The 20,027-nt window shown below is 34.8% G+C and overlaps 1 protein-coding gene across 1 annotated transcript in view; it reads right to left on the reverse strand.

The window, feature by feature from the left end:
• Positions 1-11,018, reverse strand: part of Smp_126600 (hypothetical protein) — a gene marked incomplete at its 5' end in the record, with an annotated part of 81,788 nt that extends 70,770 nt beyond the window's left edge. The window contains 3 exons of the mRNA XM_018794436.1: positions 7,963-8,303; positions 8,403-8,460; positions 10,941-11,018. Of these exons, the coding sequence (XP_018648849.1) occupies positions 7,963-8,303; positions 8,403-8,460; positions 10,941-11,018 (477 nt within the window). The remainder of the gene's footprint in view (positions 1-7,962; positions 8,304-8,402; positions 8,461-10,940) is intronic.
• Between the last annotated feature and the right edge of the window lie 9,009 nt (positions 11,019-20,027).

The following is a 20,027-nucleotide window of genomic DNA, read 5'->3' on the forward strand; positions in this document are numbered from 1 at the left end:
ACGATCGAAGAAGTCAAGATGGCCATCAGACAAATCAAAAGTGGGGAGGCGGCAGGACCTGACAATATACCAGCAGAAGCACTGAAGTCAGACATTGAAATAACTGCAAACATGCTTCACCTTCTATTCAAGAAGATTTGGGAAGAGGAACAAGTGCCAATGGACTGGAAAGAAGGATATCTCATCAAGATACCAAAGAAAGGAGATCTGAGCAAATGTGAGAATTACAAAGGCATCACACTGTTGTCAGTACCAGAAGTTTTCGATAGTGTTGCTCAACCGGATGAAAGAAGCAGTAGACGCCACAACTTACAGATCAACGGAATGGATTCCGTAAGGATCGGTCGTGCACACACCGATTCGCGACACTACGGATCATCGTTGAACGATCAGTTGAGTGGAATTTGTCACTATACATCAACTTCATTGGTTATGAGAAGGCGTTTGACACCGTGGATAGGAGAACATTATGGAAACTTCCTCGACACTATGGAGTTCCTGAGAAGATTGTCAACATTATCCAGAATTCATACGACGGACTACAGTGCAAAGTCGTGCATGGAGGACAGCTGACAGATGCATTTCCAGTAAGGACCGAAGTCAGACAAGGCTGTCTACTCTCCGCCTTCCTCTTTCTTCTGATGATTGACTGGATTATAAATACCTGAACATCTGAGGGGAAGCACGGAATACAATAGACATCTCAGAATCAGTTTGACGATTTGGACTTCGCAGATGACCTGGCCCTCCTATCTCATACACACGTACAAATACAGACGAAGACAACAAATGTAGCAGCAGCCTCTGCATCAGTATGCCTCAACATACACAAAGGAAAAAGCAAGATTCTCAAATACAACACCGGGAACGCCAAGCCAATTACACTTGATGGCGAAACTCTTGAAGAAGTGGAATCTTTCACATATCTGGGTAGCATCAGCGTTGAACGAGGAGGATCGAATGCAGACGTAAAGGCGAGGATTGACATAGCAAGGGCTGCATTCCTACAATTCAAAAACATATGCAATTCAAAACAACTGTCAACTAATATCAATCTCAGAATCTTCAATACGAACGTCAAGACAGTTCCACTATACGGAGATAAAACTACGAGAACTACCACAACCATCATCAAAGTAGAACAAATATTTCTAAACAATTGTCTACTCAAGATACTCAATGTCCGTTGACCGGATACCATCAGTAAAATTCTACTGTGGAAGGGAATAAACCAGCTTCCAGATCAAGAGAAAATTAGGAAAACACGTTGGAAGTGGATAGGACAAACAATGAGGAAATCATCAGAATGCATCACGAAGCAAGCGCTTACTTAGAATTCTGAAGGGAAACGGGAAAGAGGAAGGTCGAAGAACACGCTGAGTCAGGAGTTGGAAGCAGAAATGAAAAGGATGAATGGCAACTGGAAAGGATTGCCCAGGTTGGGTTGGATGGAGAGTTTTGGTGGTTGGCCTATAATACTTCATGAGGGGTAACATGAGTAAGTAAGTAAGTAACTACTTCTACAAATATCCTTCCGCTTCATAAAGCGAGGTTTTAAGTGTAGTATAACTGATGAAAAATGCCTCAGAGTAAACAGACAGTAACAGAACAAAAAGAAAATGTGATTTTGGTGCCTTGGGTTATTAGGGTGTTAGCGATGAATTATGAACAACTGTCATTGAAAAACTAATGAAACACGTCATAGTACGCAGATAACATATTCGTGTTGAACGAAGATGTTGAGTAAATAGTTTTCTGAAAGTCTTGAGTGACGTAAAGAGAATGTTTGGGATTTTTCTATAAGTGAAGTGTGTAAAACTACTATAGAACTGGTCTACATCAACGCCTAAAATGACGACAGGAGGTGAAGCAGCTGAGCACGTTTACCAACTCTCTTATCCTGAAAGAAGGAGACACATCTGATGGCGTAGCAGACTCCTATGTAAATCTGTGGTTATGAACCATGGTCAATGAAAGCAGAGGACATGTGCAGGTTGAAAGTATTTAATTACGGGTGTCTTCAAAGCACCGCTTATGTATAGGGACAACTAAGTAAGCTAATCTGACGCCAGACGTAGAATAACCAGGTTATAAATCTGTATCGAGTGGGGTAAATAAAACATGTGTTGCGTATACCTAACCACTGCATACCTCAGTCCAAAATGCTGACTAGGAAAGGACCAGGTATCAAAAAGTTAGGGACTGTCAAACCAAGACATAGCATCAATCACTGACTATTCAACATAACCGTTTCAACAGTCTTAAACTACCTGGTTGGATTATGCATGATAACCGCGATTAGCGGTTGGAGAGGTTGGATGATATGGCTTAGAATCGGTCGTAAAAGAACTACTTCATTTATTTCTTTTCTTTCCCTAAATCTAGAGTTGCGATATACCTTGATACATATTTTTTCTCGAATTGTATATATATGGATTGGTCCACGTTGCCATACCTCATTAGCACAACAAGATGAACACCGAATTCATAGTAGTTAATTTAATGGCGGTAAAATATAAAACAAAGATTGGGTAAAAGGATATAGTACAGGAAGAAAGATATGAAGCAATTTTAATCTCAATGTTTAAGGGAAGACAGAGTGTATACACCTTCAAGCATTGATGCCACGTTTTGGTTTGGCCGCCCCTAACTCTCTTCCAACCATCGCCAATACTAGTCAGCATTGCGCATCGTGGTAATCGGTGTTCAGGCATACGTAACACGCCCCCAAATGCCCTGGTACGGCCGAAAGTGGGGAGAGTCCGCTCTCCCTCTCGAAATGCTCTCACACGGCCACGCGTATACAGCCTCTGCCAGGGAAGTCCTACTCATTGCCTTCTCGTGGCGGGGGTGTTGTTTACGAAATTGAGAGGACGAAAAGCGAATGTCCGGTGCTTTAACCGGGTTGGTGGACACGGAGGGTCCACCTAGGGGAGTTGGAAAACCCTGATTCCAAACCAATGGTGCACATGGGCTCCAGTATCCTGATGGAACAAATGGCGTATGAATCAATCGTTGGTCACCGGCTACCATGGGATTGCATCTCCACACGATGCTCCGCTGCCTTGCGGATCAGATCTGTAGGTCAAAGGCTCCAGGTGTGCCCCCCTAAGGAAACCACCTGCTTCGGTTCAGGTACCCGGGCAGTAGCACAGGTCTCACACAAATCAAATGAGATTTGTGCGGCGCATATAAATCTGGTGCCTTTTTGTACCAATATTTATGTGTTTAAATAAATAAATAAACATACGTAAAACATGGCCCAACCATCTCAGTTGATGAGGATTCACAACCTCATCAACTGATTTACCATCATTCCCTAATACTCTGTGTCTAACCTTAATATTACTTACCCGGTGATCCCAGCAAATGCGAGCAAGATATCAAAGACTTCTGTGGTCAAATACTAGTAACTTACTAGTATCTTCTACTCTTAGTGGCCATGCTTCGCAGCCGTAAAGTAAAACAGAGCGAACTGCTGCGCAGTATACTCGTCCCTTAATTGATAGACGGATATCTCGTCTTCGCCATAGGTAACGTAAGTTGGCAAAAGCCAAACGAGATCTTTGAATAAGTGCGAATATTTCGTCAGACACCAACCCATTAGGGCTGATCAGACTTCCAAGATAAGCAAAGTTGTCGATGCGTTCGACTACTTCACTCCCTATCCTTAGTTCAGGTGTTGACGCAGACCAGTCCTGGAGAAACTATTTACATTTAGAGGGGAAGAAACGCACCCCAAACATCCTTGCATTGTTACTCAGTGCTACCAAAAGAATCTGCATTTTATTAGCGTCTTCACCAAACATCACTATGTCATCTGCGTATTCTCAGTCGATAAGTAAACCTCGTGGTACGAGATCAATTCCCGAAAATTCAGTCGATGAAAACGTTCGTCCCAGCAGTAGGTCTATGATGAAGTTAAACGAAAATGGAGATAGTGGACAGCATTGCTGGATACCACTTGAGATTGTAAAATCAAATGACAGTTCGCCATAAGCTCTCACTCGACTGGTAGTGTCCGAGTAAAGAGCCTTCACTAGGTTTATAAACTTCTGAGGTACGCCTTTTAATGACAGACACTGCCACAGAACCTCTCAATCTACAGAGTTAAATGCTGCTTTTAAGTCAAGAAAGGCTATCATTGTCGGACGCCGATAAGTATCCTAGTGTTCCAAGATTTGACGAATAGTGAATATGTGGTCGATACTCACTGGATAGTAGTCAGTATCATGTTGTCCTCAGTGATAATACACTTTACCAATATGTGGCTAACAATGATTTGAATCTTTGAAGTAGTAGTAACTCTATCAGTTGATTATAAGTCTTGTTGATTAGAATTAATAAGCACAAAACCTACTTTTAGAGGTTCCTATGAATTAGTACCATCTACGCTTATTTGTACTCCGCCTATTTAAGCCTTGTTTATTATTTTGTTACCCTCCACCCTAGGTCAACTTTTTTATGTGATCTTTTAAAGTAAATCGAATAAGACTGTTACCAACAGATTAGATTTTCTTGTCTCTGAAGTGTCCGTACTTTTTTTACTGTCTATTAATCTGGTACCGATTGCTTTTTGAGAAATGGTCCAGCTAAAAAACTGAAGGTACATAAAGAAGTCTTTACAAGATCAGTGGTTAAAATATATGAAATCCTCAAGTGCGAACATTTCGGTTGCTAGAGAACATATTTGAACAACCTTCCCCATAGTTTGGAAGATATAACAGTTTATCTCTAAATATTGAAAACCTATAAAAACTGCATCCGCTGTAAAGTTTGACATACACGGAACAAGTAAAGAATTGGAAAGTGTGATTTGCTGAAGAGGTAAGTGCTAAGCACAGTTACACGTGCTGAAATATCCAGCTACTAGAGTTTAGCAAATGTAATATCAACTACAAACATTTTAATAGTACTAGTTACTGCAATCTATATGAAAAATTTACTGTTTTCCAGACGCGAAACAAGCACGAATTTGTATCAAGACATAACACAAAACCAGTCGACAAATATTTTTATGCTGAGCCGAATGTGGTGCTTAGTCACCTATATTACTTGAACCAACAGCTGACACTAGTTTGCGTAGCGTAGTTCACAGAATCAGATATATTACAGGATTCGACCACAACAATTAGACCGAGAAAACTGGTAGACTGTAGTTGTAATATTGGCGTATAAGCTTACTTAATGATATGCCTATAAATACACAAACTATCGGATAAAAATTGAATGATAGTGATCAACACTGACGAACAGTGCTATAAGTCAACAAACCACTTCAATTAATAATACTGATATAGTCCCATGAAGATAATGATTAGCAATTTACAATGTTTAGAAGTTATGTAGGATAGGCGTTTAGAATGTAAAATCCGTTAAATTAGGCTGTCAGTGAGAGAATTCCAGTTAGTAATTCGGTATGTGAAGCAAAACACGGGGTTAGGCAAACTGAACGTAGTCATATGAACCATACGTGTGGCCCAATATATTAAGCAGGATCAAGGAGAGTAAAAGACAGGGGCAAGTACATGTAAAGCGAAAACAAATGTAAGGTTACAAACCACACTAGGATGAAAGTGAAGCATAATAGCATGATTTTCGTCTAACTGCACCGCACTTAAAGGGGGGGGGCATCAAAACAGATGGGCAACGAGTATTCCATAAAATTACCAATAACAATACTAATCTTATGCATATCACAGAATTTCTATACAACGAGAAAACAATTTGAGTGAAATACAAATAATTGATACCAAAACTCACAGTTTTGCGGCGATTTGACCGCGTTAGCTTGGTTATACCAACCAGGTTGATAGTTTTTTATGTTAATAATAAATATCCCAAACGGCATATAAATCCACGCACTTTTATCTACCTAAAGAGACTCAAAAATAACCTCCAGGATCTATCCAAGTAATTACATTCAGACAAATTTTCGAACTGAGCGGCAAGTATTTTACGACCACTCATATTTCAAGGTTAAACAATCCAGTTTTTACTGGCTAACTTCTTATTTGTTTTCTATGTCTTCATTGGTTGGCACGTTTACAAGGTTAGATTGCAGAGCTGTGTCGTCACTTCTGAAGACTATTTTTGGAAATGTTTTATGAACTAAGGCACCAGTCTCTGAAGTATGGTTCGTATCAGTTTCATTATCAGCTCCGATTTTAAGATTAATTTACCGACTGAAACTATTCTGTAGCTAGCAGAAATGAAAGCCTTAGGATTTTAAGTAATTCATGAATTTTCTGATTTTTTGCATTTTCAGTTACCACCTTTAATAGTTTTAAAGAGTTATCTTATCTGAAAATGTATACCTTTCACACTGACTTCATGATGTCGGTATTATAAGTCCGAAGATTTCGATCTCTTAAAACAATAGTAATTAGGTAAAAGGAACTTGCACCAGAAACGATGTGTCAAACAAGGTAAAAAGTATATTTCCTTCAAGAAACCTAAATATGGCAAAGGAATGTAGAGATTAAAATGAACTCTAGCTAGTCCATCACTAATTACTAAGTCAGTTATCCCCCTGAATCCTTTAATCGTATTCAAATAAAATAGACTTCCATGACCTATTTTACTACACAAGTAACGATTTCTCACGAACGCTTCTTGGTCTTCATTTGTGAGAATCCAATTAATATTCAAATAAGTAGTTTCATATATCAAAGCGGTTATTTATTAGTGATAGTGGATGGGAATCGCACTATATCGCAAATGGACTACAGTCTAAATATGTGGACCATTCGATTCCCAGCCAGCAGCTCAATAACAACGTGCTCATCACAAGAAATTACAATTCACGGTTAATCCTCATTTAATATCCTAATTGTACAGGGTTGAAAAATCTGAAACTAAAATGAAAAACCCATAAAGTACTTCAATTAACTTCTATTTCAAAGAGGCTATACTTTCTGTGGTTAATGAGTACAAACCTCGGATGTTAAGCCGTAACAATATAACATTGAATGAATAGTGACATAGGACCACGCTTAATCAACACCTTTCACAACTTTTAAACCGAATTTTTGTTGTCGATTTAAGTCTAATTAGTTCTAAGATTGAGACTATGAAATATAAACCATGGTTATTATTGACTTCGATTACACGGAGAACTAAGTACTCGATCTCCCTAATATTGCTAGCCTATTGTATTTCTCAAGTTTAATTACCCTCCGAATAAAATGCCAAAAATCTCTTGTATGTCAAAATTATAAATAAAAAAATAAAACATTAACAATGATTGACACAGTAAATCTCTTTGTAGATTATTAAAGATTAATTCAAAAAGAATAAATGATATGAAATTTTTGGTGTGCCAACAAACAGCAATATGATTGAAATAATTAAATTATATCTCCTACTTCTTCATTGAATATTGATAATAGAAAATAAAAATAATTTTTCGAATTTTTATTAAATACATGGTAGTAAATAAAATGCTTTAAAATTGCTTGCCTGTTTTTTTTCTTCAGTTCGACTTATGAATTTGTGATTTAGTTAGTATTAATTGGATCAACAAAAACGAAATACTTGAACTTATAGACCTCGAGAATTTCAATTGAAAAAGTGTTTTGTAAAAGAAAATACGATACAATGAAACTATTTTAAGAACTAATCCCAACTTAGTAACTCTATAGTGGTTCATGTACATGTTTTGCTTGATGTAGATGCTTAAAAATATCAGCCTGCTATTTGTTTCAAAGATGAGAAGAAATGCTTTTATGCATCATTATGTGGCTCGTTTTTATAAGTACACTAGTTAAAAGATCTGTCATTCATGTTGCTTTACAAGGTATACAGATCTTGAATATATGCAAGTAAATTATGCGTACGCCCAACATAGGAATTCATGAACTAATTGGTCGAACACAACCTACAATATTCTTTTTAAAATCAGTAACGATAGCGAATTGGTCATAATAAAATAGTTTCAATCAATTAAGTCAATAGCTTTACCTCTTCTTCTTTTCTCCAATCGATATCTTCATCTGTATGTGGACCCATCGAATCATTCATTGAATCGACTGACGCTAATGGAGGCGGTGAACAACTACGAGCTATTTTGAACGTTTGCGTTCCAAGACGAGGTCTTCGTCTAACTACAGCAGATGCTGTATTTCCTGTTGATGAAGACTCTCGAACTGAACGACGTTTTTGATAATGATGACGTTGTTGTGATCTGAGAATTGGAGCTTCATTGCAAGTTAAATTTCTCATCGAGCCTACTCGATATCCAGTTAAACCATCAACCACTTGATAACGTAATCTTCTGAGTCTTAAAGAGACTTGGTTTCGCGCTAAGAAAAATATAATGAAGTTAAACAGTTAAATGAATGATTAATGTAAATTAGAGTGTTTTTTCACATTATTTTAGTGATAATCATGTAAAGGCTTACAGCGAATCTGCTCGACGACATCTTCATGATTGAGATCAATGGCCAAAATACCATTCACCTGGAAGAGAATCAATAAAACTGACTGATAAGCTGGTTGTTCAATTGTTAATGTATGAAATAAAAGAAATATGTGTGTTGGCTAAGATAGAAATCACGAAAACTTTTTATTCTCCAAATTTAATTACATAAATCAGCATTACCTATCGATAAAAATGTGATCGATAGACTAAGATGACATTTAGATGTGAAGACTTAACACACTACCTTTGTCCAGTGATAGTCTATATCCATTTCGTGTGTTACCTATTTTATATATACATACGTATTTCTCTTATGCTGACTCATACAGTCACCATTATTTTTGGAGAAGTATTGTTTTTTTATTCCGGTTGCCTGATTCATCAACTCAAAAGAACAAAATCAGATGAGTAAGAGAATGTTATGGCACTCAGTCGATATGCCACATAAAATACAGTGATTTAGTGTAATGATAGAATTGCTGATTATATTCCATTGTCTTCAGTTGTAACTGTCAATTTTGGTGTGTGACCGTAATTCCTTGAAAAAAAGCTTGAACCAGTTAGTCAAGAGAGACCTTGGAATTTTTAAGTTCGATGTCTGAGAATTTTTACGAATATAATTTTCCTCCTTAATGCCTTACATTAACTCGGCTCCAAAATAATATCAAACCATTCGTACGGATTTAAATGAAAGTTCTCATAAATTACGGATCTAACGCTTTATCAACTAATCCATACAACTTATATTAAGCTTGCTTTCATTTTCTACCATTACTACACCTCCTTTTCTTTAATTTTAATCCACTAAATACATCTGATACTAAAATCTATAGTGAATCACTTATCCGCCTTGATATAAGATGTCGAAATCGTAAGTGTTTGTATTTTCCCTTGGCACATATTCGGAATCGAATCTCACCGATCCGCACTAGCTTACAAGGATGAATAAATATATATCTCGACAGTTCTTACATTAACATATTTATTGTATTTCAGATAATGTACCATTAATTTAATCCTGAATATCTAGAAAAGAGTAAAATAATTAACATATCGTAGTGATTAGTACATTAGACACTTTATCATTGTATATTGGAAGCGAAGATTAGTGAGTCAATCAACATTAACATGCTGTTGACATATTCATTCTGGATTTTACTACTAACCACTACTTAGAAGATAGAGAACTGAATGGTCAATTTTTAAGGACAAGAAAGTTTTAATTAATACATGGTTCATATCAAGTAACTTAATAAGCATTAGTTAAATGCAACATCAATATTAAATCGACAATATTTGCTTTTTCATGGATTCTTCAGATGTACACTATATATGTATATATATACTAATTAATTTCGAACATTATTGATCAATCCAACATTTTGGAGTGTTTACTATAAATAAAATCACTTAAATGTGTATTGATCTTACTATTTCGATGAGAAAAACATCTTAAGGCATCGTTATATTTGTTAATGGTAATAAATTTACATAGTTTATTTCACAGTGTTACAGAAGTAACCTATCAAAAAGATATATATTTACTGAGGTTGGACTAAAGAAAAATCTTGTTCCACTAATATAAATGTTCATTAATTCAAAGAAGAATAGTAATAAAGGAATCTAGCTTCTTAGATTATTTACAAACTTTTCATTTTAATAATTAATTTGTAAAAAAAGATAGTAGATATAGTCATAATTGTGAGAGACCTTCCTTCTGTTTATACATGCTTAAACGTGTACATTTTTAGTATTTGGCAATATATATTGTTTAACGTTATTTGTCGAAAAACATATCACTTGGCAAAATCAGTAGGTAGGTGTAATTGAAACGGATTAAAATCGATATCAGGTAAATGGTATTGACTTTGATATTATGTTAACTTCAGTAGATTGGAACCAAGTACATTGTCACCATTACTTCACTGAACAATTAATTTTCAGTCTTAGAACTTAGTATTTTTTTAAAATGTCAACTCGTTTGTTTAACTTATCAAAATCTGTAATAAAGAGTAGATCATTTTAAATAATAATAAACTTCGTCAAAAAATTCTTAAATATGCCCCGAAGATAACCAAATCAGCTGTTGAAAGTGAAATTCAGCATTAACTATTTATAGATTTTGGATAACAAACTGATCTTAGTTAAATCATTATTGAAAACCTACAAGCCATAGATGATCGTTTCGTCCTAATATGGGACTCCTCGGAGGTGCGCGTTCGGTGATCGGACGCAGGACCCTCAACCTCTTAGGCGAGCGCAAGAAACCTCGACTACTGAACTGACATCAAAAAGTGGTCATGTATATCTTCAATCAATTCGCTATATTGTTCGACTATTTGCAATTGCATGAGGTGGATAAACTGTCTCACACTCAGTATGGCTAACCATCACTGGTCTAACTAAGGTAATTTAATGATTTAAATCTATATAAACCCTATGAACCACATAACACCCCGTGATGCTAATAACTATTTAGTTTAGGAATTTAAGTTACAATTTTTAAACTTCCACTCACTAAATTCAGTTTTAGTGTCCACATTATATCTCTACGTATCACACAGCAAGTGTGGCCCAAAGGTGTAAACATGAACATGCACTTGAATGGACTCTTTTTTTAGATTTTTCTAGATGCATATCATATATTACTACAGATTCTACTTGTATTTATATGAATTAGTTATTGAACCATAATAAGAAATTCATATATTAAGTTATGGTGAATTTTATGAGAAGTCATTTTTTACTTTTTCGACTAAATTGCAGTTTAGAAAAGTTACTCAGTATCATAGTCATCTTAATCTCAATTCAAGTTGATCCAGAGAGGATTAATTCTTATTCCACTGTTACCACATTCTGACCACTTATCAGAGAAATTTTATCTTAAAAATCAGTGTTTATTAGCCAGATGATACCAGGGAGAAAAAAATTAGTACCAACAATTGAAATTACAGGTCTCAGGCATCTCTGAAAAAAAAGATTTTCAATGTATTTAATCATGACTTTTTAATAATCCGTTAGAACAACAAAATCAGAACAAAGTTTACTTGCTTTTTTGTAAATATCTTGTTTTAGAAGATTAAGAAAACTTGTTTGGTAAGTATAAAATTATTCAGTATTTACAACTTTTATACCCGTTTAACAAGTAATTATCTGGTTTCTGAGCTTATTTGAAAAAAAGCCATAGCAACCGACGTCTTGTCAGGAAATCATATCCGCTTTATTGGTAAAAGGCACTGAAATTGGGATGAATAGTTTCGAATTGTTAATTTTATCCAATACTCCATTACTATGAGTTTGATTTGATACCTCATTGTATGAAAGATTACTTTTGTGGTTAAAACTTTCTAGCTTTCAGTATAAACGATATATTTCTACACTAATACTCAGGCTAAACAGTGTATTTATTTAGAAATTTTTGCTGAAGTTGTACTATTTATCAGAATTTAGAGAATATTTTAGTCTTTTTTCAGTATTTTTTTTATTATCGTCTGTTCATTTTTGACAGTTCGGCAAATCAAAATGTATAAAACGAAATTTATTTACCTAGAGACAGTCGTTGATTGTAAAATTAACAAAACGAGATCACAAAAGTGTATTAAAAAAAGGAACTCTACATTACTAAGTGAACGTTCACGTGCCAAAGAGTTATTTAACATGTTCATTTGACTGAAACCATCAAACTTAAAGACAGTTCATAATATTTATGATCTTTCTTCATATATCATACGTATATAAATTTACTTAAAATATGTTATCACCTTTCATTAATGTAAAACATAAGTTTCTGCGTGTATGGTGCTGATATTGATCTCGGGTTTAGAGTAGAAGTAGATAGTTAAAAACAATATAAGGTGGTTAGAGACAGCCAACAAGAAACCATTGACCTATACTTGTGCTATTTGGAACTCGTCAGTAAGGTGTACTTAATATCTTGAGGGGTCTGATGTACCCTGGTAAATTTGATCCTGCGTCATTCAGCTTCACCGCCAGAGACGTTACCACTGAACTATTCTGGCTATAATAAGTGGTTTAGTGAAATCAAACAAACAAAACGAGGTTAAATGTTGTGTCTTCTGGATCTAATCAACATGGAAAGATCTAATGTCTATCCTAATGGTAAGTGGTTGGAAATAGTTGACAGGAGACTCTGAGCCTAAGTTCAATGCTAGTCAACAGTCGTTAGCAAGGTAAGTCTCTAATCTTGAAAAGACTGACACTAATAGTGAGACCCTAACCCGGACCACTTTGTAACTCAGTCATAGGTGTTATCATTGAGCTAATTAAACAGAAACTGACCTCCTTCAGGATTGAGATATTTAGCCTAATTAATTACTAATTATTAGATATGATATTGTATTTGTCTAGACCTGTAATGATAATCAAAATCCTATCGATCAGGTTATTCACATGTGACATACCAAAATGGTAAGTTATCAAAAATGCGAAGAATTCACATTGAAACTTAAATTACATTTTTATAACTGTTATGTCTTCTTGAATTCACTTAGTATTGTTTGTTTGAATCTTCCCATTGATGCTTAGGACTGCGACTGGTCAGTCTCTTTTTGGGATATGTGCGTTCTGTATGTATTGACTCGATATTGCCTTAATTCACAAGCATTATAAGCAAAGATGCAGGTACATCCAGCTGACAAGCCTCAAATAGGACGAAACGTGCGTCCTGGATTCCACTGCTAGCCACTATCCATCTTTGGTATGTCTTCTTGTTATGCTTTTTTCAGTTGCATGAAATATATTCATTATGATAGAGTACAAAAGCAAATTCATTTTAACTCATTTTAGCGCTTTTAAAAAAATATCAGTGAAGTAACACAATCTATAGATGAAGTTTAATTTTATGCTTCTCATATCGAACAATTTGATTTATTATTTATTCAGTCTGTCTAAAAATATGATAATTCGACTATTCTTTCCACATGTAACATGAGATTACTAAAACTTTAACGAATTGAGAATGAAATGTCAAACTCAAATATAAGCTATACATTCTCATTTCGTGTGATAAGAATACTTTTATTTCCACTAATTTTCCTTTTATTCAAACAAATAACTAACTGGTTATTTGAACTATAGTTTATGTTTTGTACTGTAGTATTATGAATTCCTATTCTCAATAACAGAAGAGACATTCACACTAATTAACCACCAAGTAGTGACTCTAGTTGAGTTTTTTCAAACCACAGTATTGGCCATTTGCGTGGTATATACTAGAGTAAATGTTCTCACATCACCTGAATTATGTTTTGGTGAGGTAGGGTAGTTGGTATTCTGGTGGAAATCCTGGACCATAAATCTCAGCTTTACAGGAGGTCAGTCGCTACCCACATAGCTCAGTGGTAATGTCCTTGATTATGAGGCCGGACAGCTCAGGTTCAGTTTCCTCGAAATCGGAGTGTCATCTATCACGATATTAGGATTTAGGGTCTCCTGTCGACCACATATAACTGCCTAACACCAGAAGAGATACTAGATGATGAATTATACAACTGAGAGTCAGTGGATGCAAAATCTAACTTGTCTTCGTTTTTATGATTGCACCAGGTCAATTAATATTCAATTTTTAACCTAATAACATCATTAAAACAATAGATTATTTGTTTTCAATGAGAATTATGAAGTTCACTAAACCTATTTACACTTATCTGGTCGATATTTGAACTTAAATGCACAACATCTAACAATAAGACTTTTATAATTTTAAACTTTGATAGGACAATGAGAAGACAGAGGTGATCTTAAAAAAGTGACCTATTTGCATTACACATTTCGAACAATCTGATCGCACATATTTGTCAAGGTGTTTTATATGAAAATTAATAAAGGTCAATTAAATAAAAGTTCATATGAACATAAAATGATAATTGTAAGCAAAGGTGAGAAAAAATCAATAATAACATGGAAGGAATAGAGAATTTTCACACTACCCTAGGCCATAAAATGGCTTTAAGATTATCAGGGCAAATCAAGGTCACGGTTAATTATTTCTGTACACATAAAGAGGATTTGGATTTGTGAATAGCCAAGATTTTGATAAACTTAATGATAAGTCTTGCTAATTGAACGCTATACTCGGTTCCTAAGCTATTCTCGTAACCCCCAAGCGACACAGAGCACAGCAACCAGAGCACAAGAAAAAAGGCGCAAAACATGCGGGAAGCACTTTACTCCAAAGGTTTATTTATGTACAGAAAACATAGGGTTTTTTATAGTATTTTAGAAGTCTTTGGGTTTTCCTGAAAACTCTGGAATACTAGCAAACATAGTAGTAGGATAGTAATCAGCCAATCAGAAACTCTACATATGACTTTTCACTTTCGTGATGTTACTGGCAAAACTTCTAGTGAACGCTGATTGGATAAAAATGCTTCTTAATGTTTCCTGAGCCTTTCCTGTCTTTTGCGAGAAGTTTTCTGGATCACCCCAACACTTAAGAATTCATCTTCGCAATTTCTACACAACTTTTTAAAAGTGATATTGATGTAAACTATGTTACTCTATTTCCTGTGTCTGTTGGAGTATTTGACACTAGCTGGTTCTGAAGCCATCTAGGTACATGTTTCACAACCCTTGATTGGATCGGTCCACTACTCCTCCTTATGTACGTGTCTTCACACGAACATGAACTGATAAGTGCGAAAGGATGTGATACAATGGTTTGTGAAATATCTAGACCTATATGAAGTCATGGGCTTAGTCTTTTCAATCAAAATCACTTTTCACGATGACTACTTTTAGTCTTTAGCTTGAAACCATACTGATCCCTTCCTCTTTACATGGTAAAGAGATAGAAACCCCTTTTTCGCGGAAGAATTAAAAAGAGGGTCTGGAGTTAACCGAGTTTGAGTCGATTTGTAAACTTTATCGGGTAACCATTTGATATCGATGTATCAGTCATCAGTTCGAGTCTTCTTCAAATATAACTGTAGTACTTACTCTATAAGTCCTGTTTAAGAGGTACTTTTTCGAGCCTCGCTTTTGTTGTAGATGACAAATCTGTCGAAATTTAGATATTTTCCAGTCCACATTGTTTTTCGATAAAAGAGATTATCATTTCAAAAATTTAGCGAAGTTTTTTTTCTAAGGAACTGAAACTTATACCTCTTTTTAAATAACATCAAGGACTAATAAAAGTCTCTTTTGTTATCGAGGCTACTTAATTGACATATCCTCTAAGTGGGACCGTTTAAGATAGGATAATTTGTAAAGGTTAATTGAGAAACTTGCCATAATAATCGAAAGTTCAATTACTGCTTTAATTCAGTCATCATTTCGCCAACAGTATTTACAGTAAATTTCTATTCAATGAGTTTACTATTTATAGACTCACAATCTATATCTTCAATTTTATAAAAACCAAGTCAATCTCATTTAGTTTGTATTAGCTGTTTGAATCTTTCCATTGATATTTCGGACTTGAATTGATAAGTTTCTTACTGGCACATGTGCATCCTGTGAGTATTGACTCAATATTGCCCACTGACGAGCCCCGAATTGGATGAAACGAGAGTCCTGGATTCCACTGCTCCCACAATCCATCTCTGTTCATGAAGTCAGTTTCATATCCACTTTGTAATAGCAAGAACAACATGTTACGTAGTATCTCTTTGTTTTGTTTACTCTCATCCAAAAAAGACGTCTTTAGATAAAACGAATTATTGTTTTTAATGTGAGGATTTATGGAGATTATCGTATTTTAACAGTTGAAATCATGAATCGGTCTGAGCTAGACCACAACTGAAAGCATGGGAGCGCTGGTTCACCTTATTCTTCCTAAAGTGTACTCCACAGAAGTGCGAATTCACGATATCGCACGCAGGACTCGAACCTGCGACCTTCTGTCTTGCTCACGAATGCCTAACCTCTAGACCACTAAGCCGGTGTTCTACACTGTTGACGTCTAACTTTAATCAATCCATGATCTAGCGCAATCCTTCATCCATTGCTTGTGGTATTTTTCTTAAAAAGATGTTATCTATGCAGCTATATATATTGGTTGGAAAAATGCCTGTCTCTGTCTACATTTACTGTTTTTGTACTGTCCTATTTCCATTTCTCACATACTGATTTGGAAACAGATGAAAATGAATAATATATTATTAATACCTATTTTATCATGTATTATAACTGTGTATCATTCAAAAAAGATTAAATTTCCTAAACCAACTCATTGAACACTGTTTGATTAATAGTGATTGACTATGCTCTAACAGAAATACTTGGCTCCCCAAATACTCTTGAATATACAGCCGTAACTGTTTAGATTTTGAGTTAAGATGTTTTATCTTAAACATTGAAATCACAAAGTTCAGATTAAAGTTAATAAGGCCAAGTTAATAAGGTCAGGTTCTACTAAATAGATATTTTAATATATCATACTTCCCGTGAAAAAATAGTTTGTTATAATTTCCTGTTTACATTAACACCATTCAATAGCGCTAATTCCAAATGAATTTGATGAATTGTCATTATTTTACCCACTAAACTACATAATTAAGCTATTTGTTCTTACTTATTTATCTGAGCTACACCAAAACGTGTAAACAAATAGCTAGAAATAATTATCCAGATAAAAATGTTAACACCATAAAGGTAAAATACCTGAAAATGAAAATTCGGAAAAACAAAAGTGTAATTATTTAAGTTGTTTATTTTGTTGAGACGTTCACCTTACTTACTAGTTACGTGATTTGGATGATAATAATAATAATAATAGTGATGATAAGTGATATTGAAAAGAAGTCTAAGTCAACATAGAATTCGAATGAACGACCTCTGAAATAACCTTACTTACGCCTGTTACTCCTCGTGGAGTATTATAGGCCAACCACCAAAACTCTCCATCCAACCCAACCTGGGCAATCCTTTCCAGTTGCCATTCATCCTTTTCATTTCTGCTTCCAACTCCTGACTCAGCGTGTTCTTCGACCTTCCTCTTTCCCGTTTCCCTTCAGAATTCTAAGTAAGCGCTTGCTTCGTGATGCATTCTGATGATTTCCTCATTGTTTGTCCTATCCACTTCCAACGTGTTTTCCTAATTTTCTCTTGATCTGGAAGCTGGTTTATTCCCTTCCACAGTAGAATTTTACTGATGGTATCCGGTCAACGGACATTGAGTATCTTGAGTAGACAATTGTTTAGAAATATTTGTTCTACTTTGATGATGGTTGTGGTAGTTCTCGTAGTTTTATCTCCGTATAGTGGAACTGTCTTGACGTTCGTATTGAAGATTCTGAGATTGATATTAGTTGACAGTTGTTTTGAATTGCATATGTTTTTGAATTGTAGGAATGCAGCCCTTGCTATGTCAATCCTCGCCTTTACGTCTGCATTCGATCCTCCACGTTCATCGATGATGAATTTATCAATCAATTCTAAATTTTAAATCCCAGACTGTTAGTTAGAAACTAACAACTTATCAGTACCATATTTTTGATCTTAACTGTCAAAAAGATTATCTATTACTTTGGAATTGACCTGGACAGTTTTCTAAGCAAAATGTTTAAAAACCAGTTGATTATGTACTTTATATTAAGTAACTGTAGAAATAGCAGCATAATTCAAAAACCACGGTGGTCTAGCCTCAATTGACTCATGATCTCAACTATATAAAAGTACTAAAATCTCCACAAAACCCCCTTCTGATAATTCAAAAACGTTCAGAATAAATTATTCAACCACAACTTTTAAATATTATGTCTGTTCATGACTAGTCTGTTCGTCAATCAACCATTTAATCAACTTACGTGCATATGGGTATACTTTGTTGCCGTTATGCACACTAATCGATTAATTTTAAACTATATGGTATATTCTCTCTTTCCTATCTTTATCTTTACCCCTTTACTTTCCATTTTTTTGTATTTCTAGAATGTATGGAGTGTGGGTAGCAAAAAATCTAGAACTCGCGTTTCATACAGTTTGTGAACCATCAACTGGATGTGCCTCAATTCCTGTTGACGTTCACACCTGGATTCGAACCCAGTAACTTACGCTCCAAATACTTAAAATATTATCTGCTGAGCTTCCAAGTCCAGATAGTCAATGACTTGTGTAACGGATCAAGATTATCATTAATATGATGTTTCAAATCATTTTAGATTGAATTGATTTTCTAACCGTGTTTAAATGTTCACTAGCTTATTATCGTACGTCAATCAATCCAAACGAATTAAATATGAACCATAGAGCATTGAACATTTACCTTGTTGTAATACGAAGCTTCTCAGAATCGTTCACATAGACCTCTATAGAAGATTGAACCTAGAACTTTCAGATTTTATGGCGAGTAAGATTGTTTTAGGAAGTAGTTCTACGTCAAAATGGTCTTAATTACTGACTGACATCGGCATTAGAGCTACCAAATTCTCAATAGGTAGTCTGCTGCATTAATTTTTTCTTAAAAACCTGAGGGTCTTGGTTTCAATCACAGATGTGTTTGTAAGTGGGTACTGTCAAGGAGTCTTGTGTTAAAATAAAACGGGTTTCAATACATCTCTAATTTTCAGTTACTCTCCAGATTACCTCAGTCCGTAATACGGTTAATTTCAAATTTAACACACTCTACATTACCTCTAACTTAACAGAAAATGAGCTATGCACATAACCGATAAATATTGACGAAATTTTATTTGGAATTGTATTGCTTTTTATCACTCATCTTAGAGTCGAATAGTCTATGAATAGAATCATTAGCTATGTAAATAAGATATGAATTGTGTGTAAAGACTATTTACTTGAAAATACTTCCTAGGGTGTTGACTTTCCCCCCCCCCCCGCAATCCTTACGTTTTTAAGGGAATTTTAATGCGGATATAGTTTGATGATTGTTTAACAAACAAGGGTAAAGATAATTATAGTGTTCATGGATTATTATTATTATTATTATTATTACTGGGTTTCTTCATCTTGTAAAAAGGCAATAATAGGTCTTTATGTATGCTGTTCAAATAAAAGTAAATTATTTGATAAAATTAACATTTATTTCGTACATTGAACACTGAAAACAGTTGTTAATATTAACTTCTTAAAATAATATATCATTTATTTACAAACAGACATAACTGAATTAAAATATCCAATTTAGTGGAATGAAAAAACAAAATTTTTTCTTGAATGATCTATTAAATATATTTTGAAAATTTTATGATAAGAACTAGTGATATAGAATAACTTTTTTCTATAGTTGTGATCATGAGTCACTCCACTGGTCACTACTTCTCAATGGAACTCCAGGAAATACCTCTTGAAGTCAGTCACTAATGAGCATATGATTATTATCAGAGGGGAGACTGATAGGTCCTGGGTTCGAACCTCGCGAGGAGGGATCGTGGATGCGCACTGCTGAGGAGACCCACAAATAGGACGAAACGGCCGTCCAGTGCTTACAGGTTTTCCATGGTGGTCTAGCTTCAATTGACTCATGATCTCAACTATTAAAATTACTATAATATCCACAATTGATATTGATAACTTTTTTTAAATTTTCAACACTTAAAGTTAGTAAATGTTGAATTAATCATACTTTATTCAATTTAAATGACTACAATAATTCATGTTTAAAAAAATTTAGTATTTAAGAAGA

This window comes from Schistosoma mansoni, chromosome 1 (genome assembly GCF_000237925.1).
Source record: "Schistosoma mansoni strain Puerto Rico chromosome 1, complete genome".
NCBI lineage: Eukaryota > Metazoa > Platyhelminthes > Trematoda > Strigeidida > Schistosomatidae > Schistosoma > Schistosoma mansoni.